This window comes from Chiloscyllium plagiosum, chromosome 43 (assembly GCF_004010195.1).
Source record: "Chiloscyllium plagiosum isolate BGI_BamShark_2017 chromosome 43, ASM401019v2, whole genome shotgun sequence".
Taxonomy (NCBI): domain Eukaryota; kingdom Metazoa; phylum Chordata; class Chondrichthyes; order Orectolobiformes; family Hemiscylliidae; genus Chiloscyllium; species Chiloscyllium plagiosum.
Genome location: NC_057752.1, coordinates 6,118,744 through 6,129,991, shown reverse-complemented (window position 1 = coordinate 6,129,991; position 11,248 = coordinate 6,118,744). Strand labels below are relative to the sequence as shown.

Genomic DNA, 11,248 nt, shown 5'->3' with positions numbered 1-11,248 from the left:
AAACACCCAGAGGAAACACGTGCAGACACAGGGAGAACTCCACACAAATAGTTGCCCAAGGCTGGAATCAAACCCAGTCTGACTCCACTTGATGAAGCAGCAACACTCATAAAGCTTGCGATTTCAAATAAACCTGTTGAACTGTAACCTGGTGTCATGTGACATCTGACTTTGTCCATCCCAGTCCAACACCGGCACCTTCACATTCTGTGTTTGCTTCAGATATCTAGCATCCACAGTATTTTGTTCTCATTGAAAATGTAGAGATCTTGTGCAGTGCTGTCTATTTACAATAATTACAACATTCTTTACATATGGATTTTGATACTTGCACGGGGCATGGAACATATTTTTTTAATGAGTAAGCCATTAAGTATCTTCAGATTATAAATAACATTTGGTGATGCTGGTAAACATTCTTAGCCCGTTAATTTAACATTCCTATGTGTGCGATTTTATGACGCTATTACGTGATTTAAAATAACTGTTAACTATTTTCTAAATGGGGAAAGGCTTCGGAAACCTGAAGGACAAAGGGACTTAGGAGTCCTGGTTCAGGATTCTCTTAAAATTAATTTGTAGGTTCATTTGGCAGTTAGGAAGGCCAATGCAAAGTTAGCATTCATTTCAAGAGGCTGGAATACAAGAGCAGAGATGTACTGCTGAAGCTGTATAAGCCTGTAGTCAGACTGCATTGGAATATTGTAGGCATTACAAAAAAGCTGCGTATCTAGGGAAGCATTTGGTGGTGTTGGAGGGGGGTCCAGAGCAGGTTTACAAGAATGATCCTGGGGATGAAGGGCTGTGGAATTCATTGCTGTCATGTCATTGAGTGTATTTAAGACAGAGAGAGATAGGTTCTTGATTAGTAAGGGGATCAAGGGTTACAGGAGAAGGCAAGAGAACGGGCTGGAGAAACATATCAGCCATGATTGAATGGTGGAGCAGATTTGATGGGATGAACGGCCTAATTCTGATCCTGTATCTTATGGGCGTACGCTCAAGTAAAGGACCATATTTTCACACATTGGAGCCAGATCTTTCACGAATGAAATTAGGAAACATGTCTGTGCACAGAGGGTGATAAAAATGTGAAACTTACTTTCACAAATGACAATTGATGCTCAATAAGTGGTAAATGTTATATCTAAAATTAGTAAATTTTGTTAGACAAAGGTTAAAAAAAAGGTTATGAGCAAAAGGTGAGGATATGGAATTAGGCCCCAGATCTTACTGAATGGCAAAGCAGGCTGGAGAGGGCTCCTCCTGTTCCTTTGTTCCGGATATTCTTGAAATAGTGGATTGGAGTTTAATGGGAGGAAGCTTTGTGACTGCTCATTTTTCTGATCTGAGCAAATCACTCATGCAGGCCATTCGCAGCAGTAATTCAGAATTGTAAAATCCTGTTATCCAATATCTCACATTCGCAGCTATCGCCCTCTTGAAAGATCGCGAGCCAGGCTCCTTTCTCATTCGAGACAGCAATTCATTCCAGGGAGCTTATGGCCTTGCCCTCAAAGTGGTGACACCTCCAGCTAACCTCAGCTCACACAGCACGAAAGGTATGTTTCAGATATCCAGCCCTGTGTTTGACTGTGAACGTTTCAGGGGAACTTTGACTGCAGTTCTATCCCAGCTTGCAGCGGGTAGTTGCAGAATTGATCCCAGTGTGTGGCTCCAAATCGATTTTTACCCCCTCAAGCCCTTCCTCTCTCTCCCCCATCACTTCCTGAACAAGGTTGTGGACAATTCTGCAAAATCTATTCCCTGCTCCATTGTTTAAATGAAGAATGTGCCAGCAACTGCTGCTTGACAGGCTGGCCCACTTTTAATTAGCATCAGAACGTACAGGGTGATGGAAATGGAGACAATAAATGATTTTGAAAAGCGTTGGATGGGCAATTGAGAAAAATAAACTCACAGGGGTAGAGCGGGAGAGTGGGACAAACGGGTTTGCAGGATGCAGAATGGGGGGGTCGCTGGGCTGAAGGACCTTCCCTGTGCGGTCTTTCCACTCTTACTGTAACTGCAAGCACCACCCATCAACCTGCAAGTGAGACCGATAGAATTGAGGGGGCTTCAGGGGATGAGATGGGATTTCACTTATCAGGGCCAAACAGGCAAATGGGGAAGACTCGATCTGACTCCTTGGTCACAGAGCAGTCTAAGGAAGAGGAGTCACTTTGCTCGCCTGGGCCTGTTCACTTGCAGTCAGCACCGGCACCTCCACATCATCGGAGTCTTGTCACTGGGCAAGACTGGAGAGATTCTGAAGAGTCATACTGGACTCAAAACATTCACTCTGTTTCTCTCTTCGCAGAAGCTACCAGGCATGCCGAGTCTCTCCAGCGTTCTCTGTGTTTATTTCAGACTTCTGGCATCTGCAGGATTTTACTTTAATTCAAGGGATTGTTGTCCTGGCCAGTCTTGCTCTGACCCACTACCCACTCTGGGTTTTCCACTGTTAGTAACTGGAATATACAAGGCAGCTCATTTACGGTGGTGAGGGCCTCGCGAGCTGGGGAGCAAAGGGATCCGGAGAAGGCTAGGCTTGGATGGACTGAGCTGGGTATCGCACGCATCGTTTTTTTTTGGCACAGTGCTGTCCTAATTTCTGCAAATTGTCCCTGCAGGTGATCCCAATGAGCTGCTGGTCAGGCATTTCCTCATCGAGACAGGCCCAAAAGGGGTGAAGATCAAGGGTTGCCAGAATGAGCCTCACTTTGGTAAGATGCTGGATGCTGCTGGAGAGAGCATCTTCGAGAGTCTCAATGTGCTGGATTGATTCATTGTCCACAGCTTCAATAACTAGGAGCAACGAATAGGAGCCACCCCAAGTCAAGCAAAGAACTCTTTTTTTTTAAACAAACCACTCAGTCACTAAAACACCACATGATAAAACAAAGTCAGACCGCTCAGAAAAATCTCCCATTTCAGCAGCCACAGATTGATGTGCTCCTTCACTTCCAACCTCTTGAGCATTGCCGACTTTAGTCACTGCACCATTGGTCATACCTTCAGTTACTGACATGACCAAATGACTTATCACAGATCAAACGGTATTGAATTACACAGAAAAGCAGAGAACAAGACCATTCAGCCCATCAGTTTTGTGCTGGTATTTCTGTTCCACACAAATTCCCTTCCATTTCTCTTCATCTAGCTCTATCCTTCTAACCCTGCCTCCCTGGTGTTTCATCACCTTTCTTCCTTAAATGCATCTATATTATATGTCTCAACCACTTCCTGTGGTCGCAACGTCGACATGCTCACACTCTATGGGTAAAGATGTTGCTCCTGAATTTTCTGTTGGAGTGATCTGTGACTTTCTGGTATTTACAACTTCTAGTGCTGTTCTTTGGAATGTTTTACTGTGTATTAAGCTACTATATAAATGCAAGAGTTTTCTTTAGAAAGTGACCCTTCAGATACTTTTGCAAAGTGATTCCTTGGGATTGAAAACTAACCGGCTTTTGTGTTTGATGCAGGTAGTCTATCAGCCCTGGTTTATCAGCACTCCATCACACCCATCTCCCTGCCCTACAAGCTAAAGATTCCAGACAAAGGTAACACACCCTCTGAACCTAAAAGATAGCAGTCTTCTTGTAAAGTATTGGGAATGGGAAGAGATGGGGGTCAGGGCGAGATAAACCTAAATACTTACAGAATATTTGGGGAGAATCAACCTTGAGTGCTTTCAAGACACAGGTTAAAGATCACACGTATCACTGTCACCTGTTGAGGGAGGGATGAAGCTGTGCCTTCATTGAACAAGGGAAGTTTTCCAAATGAATCCACAATGTCTTGTAAAGCCTCAGAATGCTTGAAATGTGAAGAATTGCTTTCTTGGGGTGGGACAGAATTGCCCAACGAGGAATGAATGGACCAGTATCCTTTGGAGATTTAGAAAAATGAGAGGTAATTTCATAGTAGGGTAACGGCTCAGCCATTTTGGATTCAAATGGGAGAAATTTCTTAATCAGTCATAGAGTTATAAAGCACAGAAACAGACATTTCGGTCCAACTCATCCATGCTGACCAGATATCCTCAATAAATCTAGTCCCATTTGCCAGCACTTGGCCCATATACCTCTAAACCCTTCCTATTAATACACCAGTACATCCAGATGCCTTTTAAATGTTGTAATTGTACTAGCCTCCACCACTTCCTCTGGCAGCTCATTCCATACATGCACTACCCTCTGCATGAAAAAGTTGCCTGTCAGATCCCTTTTAAGTCTTTCCCCCTCACCTTAAAAGTCACCCCTTAGCCTACGATGCTCCAGGGAAAGAAAGCTCCAGACTGTTCAGCCTCTCCCTATAACTCAAAACCTCCAACCCCAACAAGATTCATGTAAATCTTTTCAGTACCCTTTCACATTTAACAATATCTTTCCTATAGCAGGAAGACCAGAATTGTATGCAGTATTCTAAAAGTGGTCTCACCAATATCCTGTACAGCCACAACCTGACATTCCAACTCTTAGACTCCATACACTGACCAATAAAAGCAAGCATACCAAATGCTTCCTTCACCATCCTGTGTACCCACGACACCAATTTCGAGGAACTATGTACTTGCACCCCTAGGGTCATGAATCTTTGAACTTTTGCTATCCCAGAGGGCCATGGAAGCTCAGTTACTGAGTCAGAGAGTCATCTAGCTCAGAAACAGACCCAATTGATAATCAGGGTAGGTAAAAACAATGACTGCAGATGCTGGAAACCAGATTTTGAATTAGTGGCGCTGGAAGAGCAATATTCAAGCATGGAATCAACAGCCATTTGGACACTGAGGGAACCAAGGTATTGGTTTGGGTGATGCTGAGGTTGGTGGTGACAGATAGGAAAGTAGATTCGAGAGCAAGGATCTACTGTAATCTTATTGAATAGTTTAGCAGACTGGAACGGCTGAATGGCCAACTCCGTTTATTTCCTATTAGCACTCTGAGCTTTGTTGGCCTGGACGAGCATGAAGCAAAGGAAATTCGAGATGGGTTTTCCATCTCACAGTTTTGTCAGAATTCGGTCCCTTTTCCAATGGAATGATTGGCTGGGAATGGTATATTGGAATATATAATGCTTGTGGTTAGGATTGTGGTTTGCTTTCTAAAATGTTTATCTGACCTTGGTCTGTGAACTTCTCTAATGCTTTTTATTTTTAATGAAGTGATTGTGATACAAACTCTTACCATCAGAACCAAATTATAAATAATCTGTGATCAATTATTCCTTAAAACATTTACTGTATAAATGTTTTGTATGTTTACTCTTAAATTCTGGGGATTTGTCCACTGTTGGAATAGGTATGGAGTTTGCAATATTGATTCATGGTGCACTTATTCCCTCTGCTGGACAGCACTTGCCATGGTTTTTAGTTTGGGTTTCTTCCAACTTTTCTTCCATCCTGGAGACACTGACTGTTACTGGGCACTATTCCAGGACCACCTGAGGGCACCACCTTGAATTTGAGCAAAGCACAAATTTTAGCAGTATAATTGTAAATCCCCTTGCACAAATTCCTCATCCTTGGCAATAAACAGAATATTAATACAATAGCTCTTGAAGTAACCCTCAGAGCTCAGTTCTTCTCAGCCTTTCCTAACTAATTTGGACACTGATGTCGATAAATTGAGAGAACCAGCTCTCCACCCTTTATCATTTTAAATTCACTTTGTTTGCTTCAAAGCTGCCCTGGCCTCAGTGCTGCCCTCCTGTGTTCATGGCTACCTGACATGACATTTTTGTCTGGCATCATTCTTCAGCTGAAAATGTGTTGCTGGAAAAGCGCAGCAGGTCAGGCAGCATCCAAAGGGCTTATGCCCGAAACGTCGATTCTCCTGTTCCTTGGATGCTGCCTGACCTGCTGCGCTTTTCCAGCAACACATTTTCAGCTCTGATCTCCAGCATCTGCAGTCCTCACTTTCTGCTCGATCATTCTTCAGCTGTCAGGCTAACAATACGTCATGGAGGCATCACTCTAGATCTTGCCATCTGTGTGCCTTCTTGTTATTGGTACCTGTGATCAGTCCTGCAGAGCAGAGCTTCCTGCTCTGAATGGTGTAGCTCATCTCTGGCTACTGGAACAGTAACATAGTGATAACATGACTAGATCAGTAATCCAGAGACACAATTTCAAATCCCACTATAGTAACTGAGCAGACTTTAAAACAATTGCTAAATCTGGAATGATTAAAGATGGTGAAAATACTCAATTGGTAGAAAATTTCATCCGGTTCATTAATGTCCTTCAGGGAAGGAAATCTGACTCCAGACCCACTGTGGTTGACTCTCAACTGCCTTCTGAAATGTCAAAGTGGGTACAGGAAAAGCACAGCAGGCCAGGCAACATCCGAGGAGCAGGAGAATTGACGTTTTGGGCATAAGCCCTTCATCAGGATTTCTGATGAAGGGCTTTTGCCCGAAACGTCGCTTCTCCTGCTCCTCGGCTGCTGCCTGACCTGCTGTGCTTTTCCAGCACCAAATTCTCGACCCTGATTTCCAGCGTATGCAGTCCTCACTTTCTCCTGCCTTCTGAAATGACCTGGCAAGCAACTCAGCTATACCAAACTGCAAAAAAAAGTGGGTTTACCTGCACAATACAGACTGCAGCTGTTCAAGGAGACAGCTCATTACCACCACAAGGGTAATTAGGGATGGGCAATAAATGTCAGCCTTACTGGCGATACTCACAGCTCAAGAACATGTATATATAAAAAAGGGGCTAATAGCCATGAAAACTCGAGACAACTCAATAAAAATGTTGCGATGTTCCTGCCATTGTTTAGTGAGTAGAATTCTCCTAACTCTGAGGGCTGCAGATAGAGGATTTAACTGACAATAATTTGCTGTGCCTTTCCCTTCCAGATCCCATGGATGAAACCCAGGATAATGTTGCCCCTGGCAACACCAGTACTGCTGCAGAGTTGCTCAAACAGGGAGCGGGTGAGGATTCCTGTTGGTACCTGCTCACTGCTGTTTATTAAAAACTATCCCTTCCTCATACAATCTCTAAAGGTGTAATATACGGCATATTAAATTTGACGTGACAAAGTGCACAATAGTTCAGTTTCATTCAAGGCACTGTGTAATACTCTGAAGTACTTCACTACATTTACAATTAGAGGATGAAATTATACCAAACATTTCATGCCAAATGGGTTCTGCTGCATACAGTTCAAGGGCTGTACGTGGGATCCTGTCCCTGAGTGTACGATTGGAGGGGGGCATTAGACAGTGGCCTTGCCTCATTGAACCTTTGTGGTGGCTGCCCCATGCTTTAGTGCATCCCTCAGCATGTAGTGCTGAACGTTGGAATCTGCCAGTTTGCAATACCTAGTCCTGAACAACTGAAAGACCAGCAAGTTTCTGGCAGACCAAAAGGTACCTGCTGTTCTGTTAGGATGAATGAAGAATGGGAACACTGGGCCTAATTCTCTCTCACTCAAAGCCATTCACTTAGGCAGAGTTAAAATTGGGCCTGGTTTTGCACAGGCCTTAATAACAGCCTGCATTGGATTTCCTTCAAAATATTCACAAATAACAACGTGAGAAGAGGATGAACAGAATTCTTTTTTGCAAAGGAAACCGGATGTCGAGAGCAGGATAATGTGAGAGATTGTGGAGAAAGAGCAGGGGACTCAGGACAAATTGGAGCTCTTCCAAAGAGCCAGCACAGACACAATGGGCTGATTGGCCTCTTTCTGCTCTATATCAGTGGATAAGAATTCTCTCAGCTTTGTTCAATAGAATTACTGAGATATCATCAATGAATAGATTATTGAATCAAAATCGTGGTATTAATTTAGGAAACGGCCATTAATGCCTCGTAAGAGCATTACTGGAATCTGCTGGCTTGTATTAAATAGTTGGTTTGTTTTAATCTGGACTTTGGGCTGGGCTAGTGCACTGTACTGTCTGATGCAGTATTTCTTCTGGATTTCAGCTTGCAATGTATTGTATATCAATTCAGTGGAGACAGAATCCTTGACTGGGCCACAAGCAGTCGCCAAAGCAACTATGCAGACTTTTGCTATGAAGCCTCGGCCTACCGCCACTGTGGTACACTTCAAAGTTTCAGTCCAGGGCATCACCTTAACAGACAGCCAACGAAAGTAAGTCCACATTAGTGTTACTCGAACTATAACAACAATAACTCATTTTATATAGCACCTTTAGCATAAAAAAAATCCCCAAGGTGCTTTGTAGGAGGTTTATATGACTTTAAGCCACACCATAGAATCATAGAATTCCTACAGTGTGGAAACAGGCCATTTGACCCAACAAGTCCACACCAACCCTCTGAAGAGATCCCACCCAGACCCATGCCCCTACCCTATTGTGCTATATTTACCCTGATTAATGCACCTAACTTACACATCCCTGAACACTATGGACAATTCAACATGGCCAATTCACCGAACCTGCACATCTTTGGACTGTGGGAGGAAATCCATGCAGACAAGGGGAGAATGTGCAAATTCCACACAGTCGCCCAAGGCTAGAATCGAGGCAGCAGTGCTAGCCACTGATCCACCGTGCTACCCAGGAGAAGTGGAGAGGTCAGCTTTAAGGAGTGTTTTAAAGGAGGAAAGTGCAAGGTAGAGAAGCAGGGAGGGAATACCAAACCTTGGGATCATAGCTTCCAAAAGCCAGAGGTGGAGCAATTAAAGTTGGGGCTGTTCAAGAAGCCAAACCTAAAGGAATTCAGATATCTTGAAGAGTTGTGGAGGCATGAGGAGGGGCCAAATGGCCTCCTCTTGTTCTTATGTTGCTAACATCAGACACTGCATGGGACATCCTGCCCTTGGGAGCTATCAGTGTGATTGAATGGTCAGTAGTTCCATTTCTCCAAGCAATGGCAGAGCTCAGGAGCAGATGCTGCCAGAACTGCAGGAGACGGCCTGAAGACTGCCCCAAGAAACTCCGGTTCCCCGGGTTTAGAGAGTGGGGAGGAATCCTAGAGCCTGGGAGGGGTGCAGGTTCTGTCAAGTAGCAGAAAAGGAAAGGTGGGATATCATCGTGGTGGGTGGAATCTGTCCCAGTTCACAAACAGTAACTCCCAAAAGAGGTGCTTCCCCAGTGTTCCTTCCTGCTTTTCTTCAAATAGGTATTTAAAAATCAACCTGCGCACACCTGCCCAAATATCCGTATCAGACATATTTTCTTATATTACGTGTGGTATTAGAACAAGCTCGATTAACGCTTATTTATTTACAAAAAGTGGGTTCCCAACTTTGGTAGCTGCCTGCCCTCTGTATTATGAGGTGGGGTCAAGGGTCAGTGGTAAAGTGCTGATTGGGCACCTGCCTATTTTACCTGCCCTCCCACCAAAAACACACCCAGGTCCATGACCAGATCTTCTGCAAATCACAAAACAAGTGAAATTTTGGGGATAGTTGCTGATTTGACAAAAATCTGTCAATTTCCAAACTTTAAAAAATTGATTGGGAATAACTTTTGAATCCTTGGCCACCTACAAGCTACAAAGTTATTTGAGACAGAGAATGTGAATCTTAAACACGGGCCATTGCTGCAGTGCCGGGCCAGTTTTACTGACCTTGTCCATTTGTTCTCTTTGCTGATAAAACTGGATTTCACAAAACAGTTTGAAAAGAAATTCCACTGTCGTAAAATTCTTTCCATTTCTAAACATACTTGTTTCTTTTGTGCTCAACAGAATTTTTTTCAGACGCCATTATCCAGTCAACACAGTTACATTCTGTAACCTAGATCCACATGATCGAAGGTATGTTGACCCGAGTTAGGGCAAAGTGGGCTATTATCATGCTGATCTGGGTATTACTGCTTTAGAGATTACACATGGCTAAACTTTGCTGGGTTTGTTCTTTGATGGTGTATTATTATCAATCATCCATTCCTTTTCAACTTTGTGCTCATAGGGTGAGGGTATTAGGACTGGAGAAGAATATTCGTTGTTCCATCCAGCATTCACAGCTAGTCATATATAACCCAACCAAATGCAGAGGGAAGCTCTCTATGCTCTGCCTTGACCTCAAAACTCACAACATTATGACATTTCCAACTACTTCCCACACAGTCATCCTTTGGCCTCTCTGAGGGTGAATGCCAATTTGTGCCGAATTAGGAGCAGCTTTTTGCTGTAGGCCCTATACTCACTGGGAGTACCGCATGTGCAAGTTTGAAATGCTCGAATATCAACAGCTGTTTGGACAAGAAAATAAATTTCAGGCAGACTGAAGAGGGGAGTTAATGCTCCCCCAGACGCAGTTGGATTTTGGCTCTGTGTACCTTCCTGGTAACAGCCTGTAGAGCATGGTCATGTGACACGGAGCTGCTTGAGAAAAAGCTCAACTAAAAACACTGCCTAAGGATTAATCTGATGGAAAAGTTAGGAATGAGCAGTTAGACATTAACCCCCTCTATGTTAACAGTTTGACATCTGTGTAGGGGATTGTAGCATCAGAATTATGTATTTGACACTGAATTTAACCATGGAATACAAAGATGTTATACGGCTAGATATTGGACTTTTAAAATATCTGGTTCTATAATATAAAAACAATTTATGCAGTAGTGTTCGCTTTTTTTTCTAAATGTAAAATTAGAAAAAATAAGTTCCCCACCTCTAACCTGAATTCTTCAGTGCTGTAGCTGCCTTTGTTCTCGTTCACACCCTACCACATTGCATCTCTTCTTTTCCAGGTGGACCAACGCAGATGGTACAACATCAAAGTAAGTGATTCGGGAAGTACACAGGGGATCTCAGAGACTGGGACCATGTGTTGGCCCTGACAGCTGTGATCTGTGCATCTCAAGATTCTGATTTGGGCCATGTGTTCAGCACTAGGAGGAGGGGAAATGCAATACAGAAAATGACTAAATTCCCCATGGCAACAGAGTTAAGGTCCCAATTACCCAAAGCTACATCCCTGCATTACCAGCTTTGAAGCATCAGTGTAGGAAGTTCCTGTACAGATGTTCAGCTGAAATCTGATCAAATCACTTCACTTGCAAGATTATTTTTGAACTGACAATTTTCACAAAGCTATCTTGTGTTACCCTGCAGACTAAAGCCTCATTAGTGTTGTGCCCTCAATGTCTTCTGTAAGATGCGATTTCCAGCCCTGAACTTACATGCAGGATGTAGATTGTGAAACCTATCCCTTATCGTCAGTTAAGGAAGAAGTTTAAGAAATGTTTGATTGGATTTTCAAAGGGTCACGGGATTGGGTGCACGTAGCATCAGAAAATTGACGTATGCACA

General features: G+C 43.4%; 1 protein-coding gene across 4 annotated transcripts in view; it reads left to right on the top strand.

The window, feature by feature from the left end:
* Positions 1-11,248, top strand: part of LOC122543325 (tensin-2-like) — a 272,952-nt gene that overhangs the window by 256,452 nt on the left and 5,252 nt on the right. For 3 of the 4 annotated variants that reach the window (XM_043681853.1, XM_043681852.1, XM_043681855.1), the window contains exons 22-28: positions 1,431-1,562; positions 2,634-2,726; positions 3,489-3,566; positions 6,868-6,945; positions 7,946-8,114; positions 9,680-9,748; positions 10,687-10,716. In XM_043681853.1, coding sequence (XP_043537788.1) covers positions 1,431-1,562; positions 2,634-2,726; positions 3,489-3,566; positions 6,868-6,945; positions 7,946-8,114; positions 9,680-9,748; positions 10,687-10,716 — 649 coding nt within the window. The remainder of the gene's footprint in view (positions 1-1,430; positions 1,563-2,633; positions 2,727-3,488; positions 3,567-6,867; positions 6,946-7,945; positions 8,115-9,679; positions 9,749-10,686; positions 10,717-11,248) is intronic. The other variant, XM_043681854.1, reaches the window with a different exon arrangement.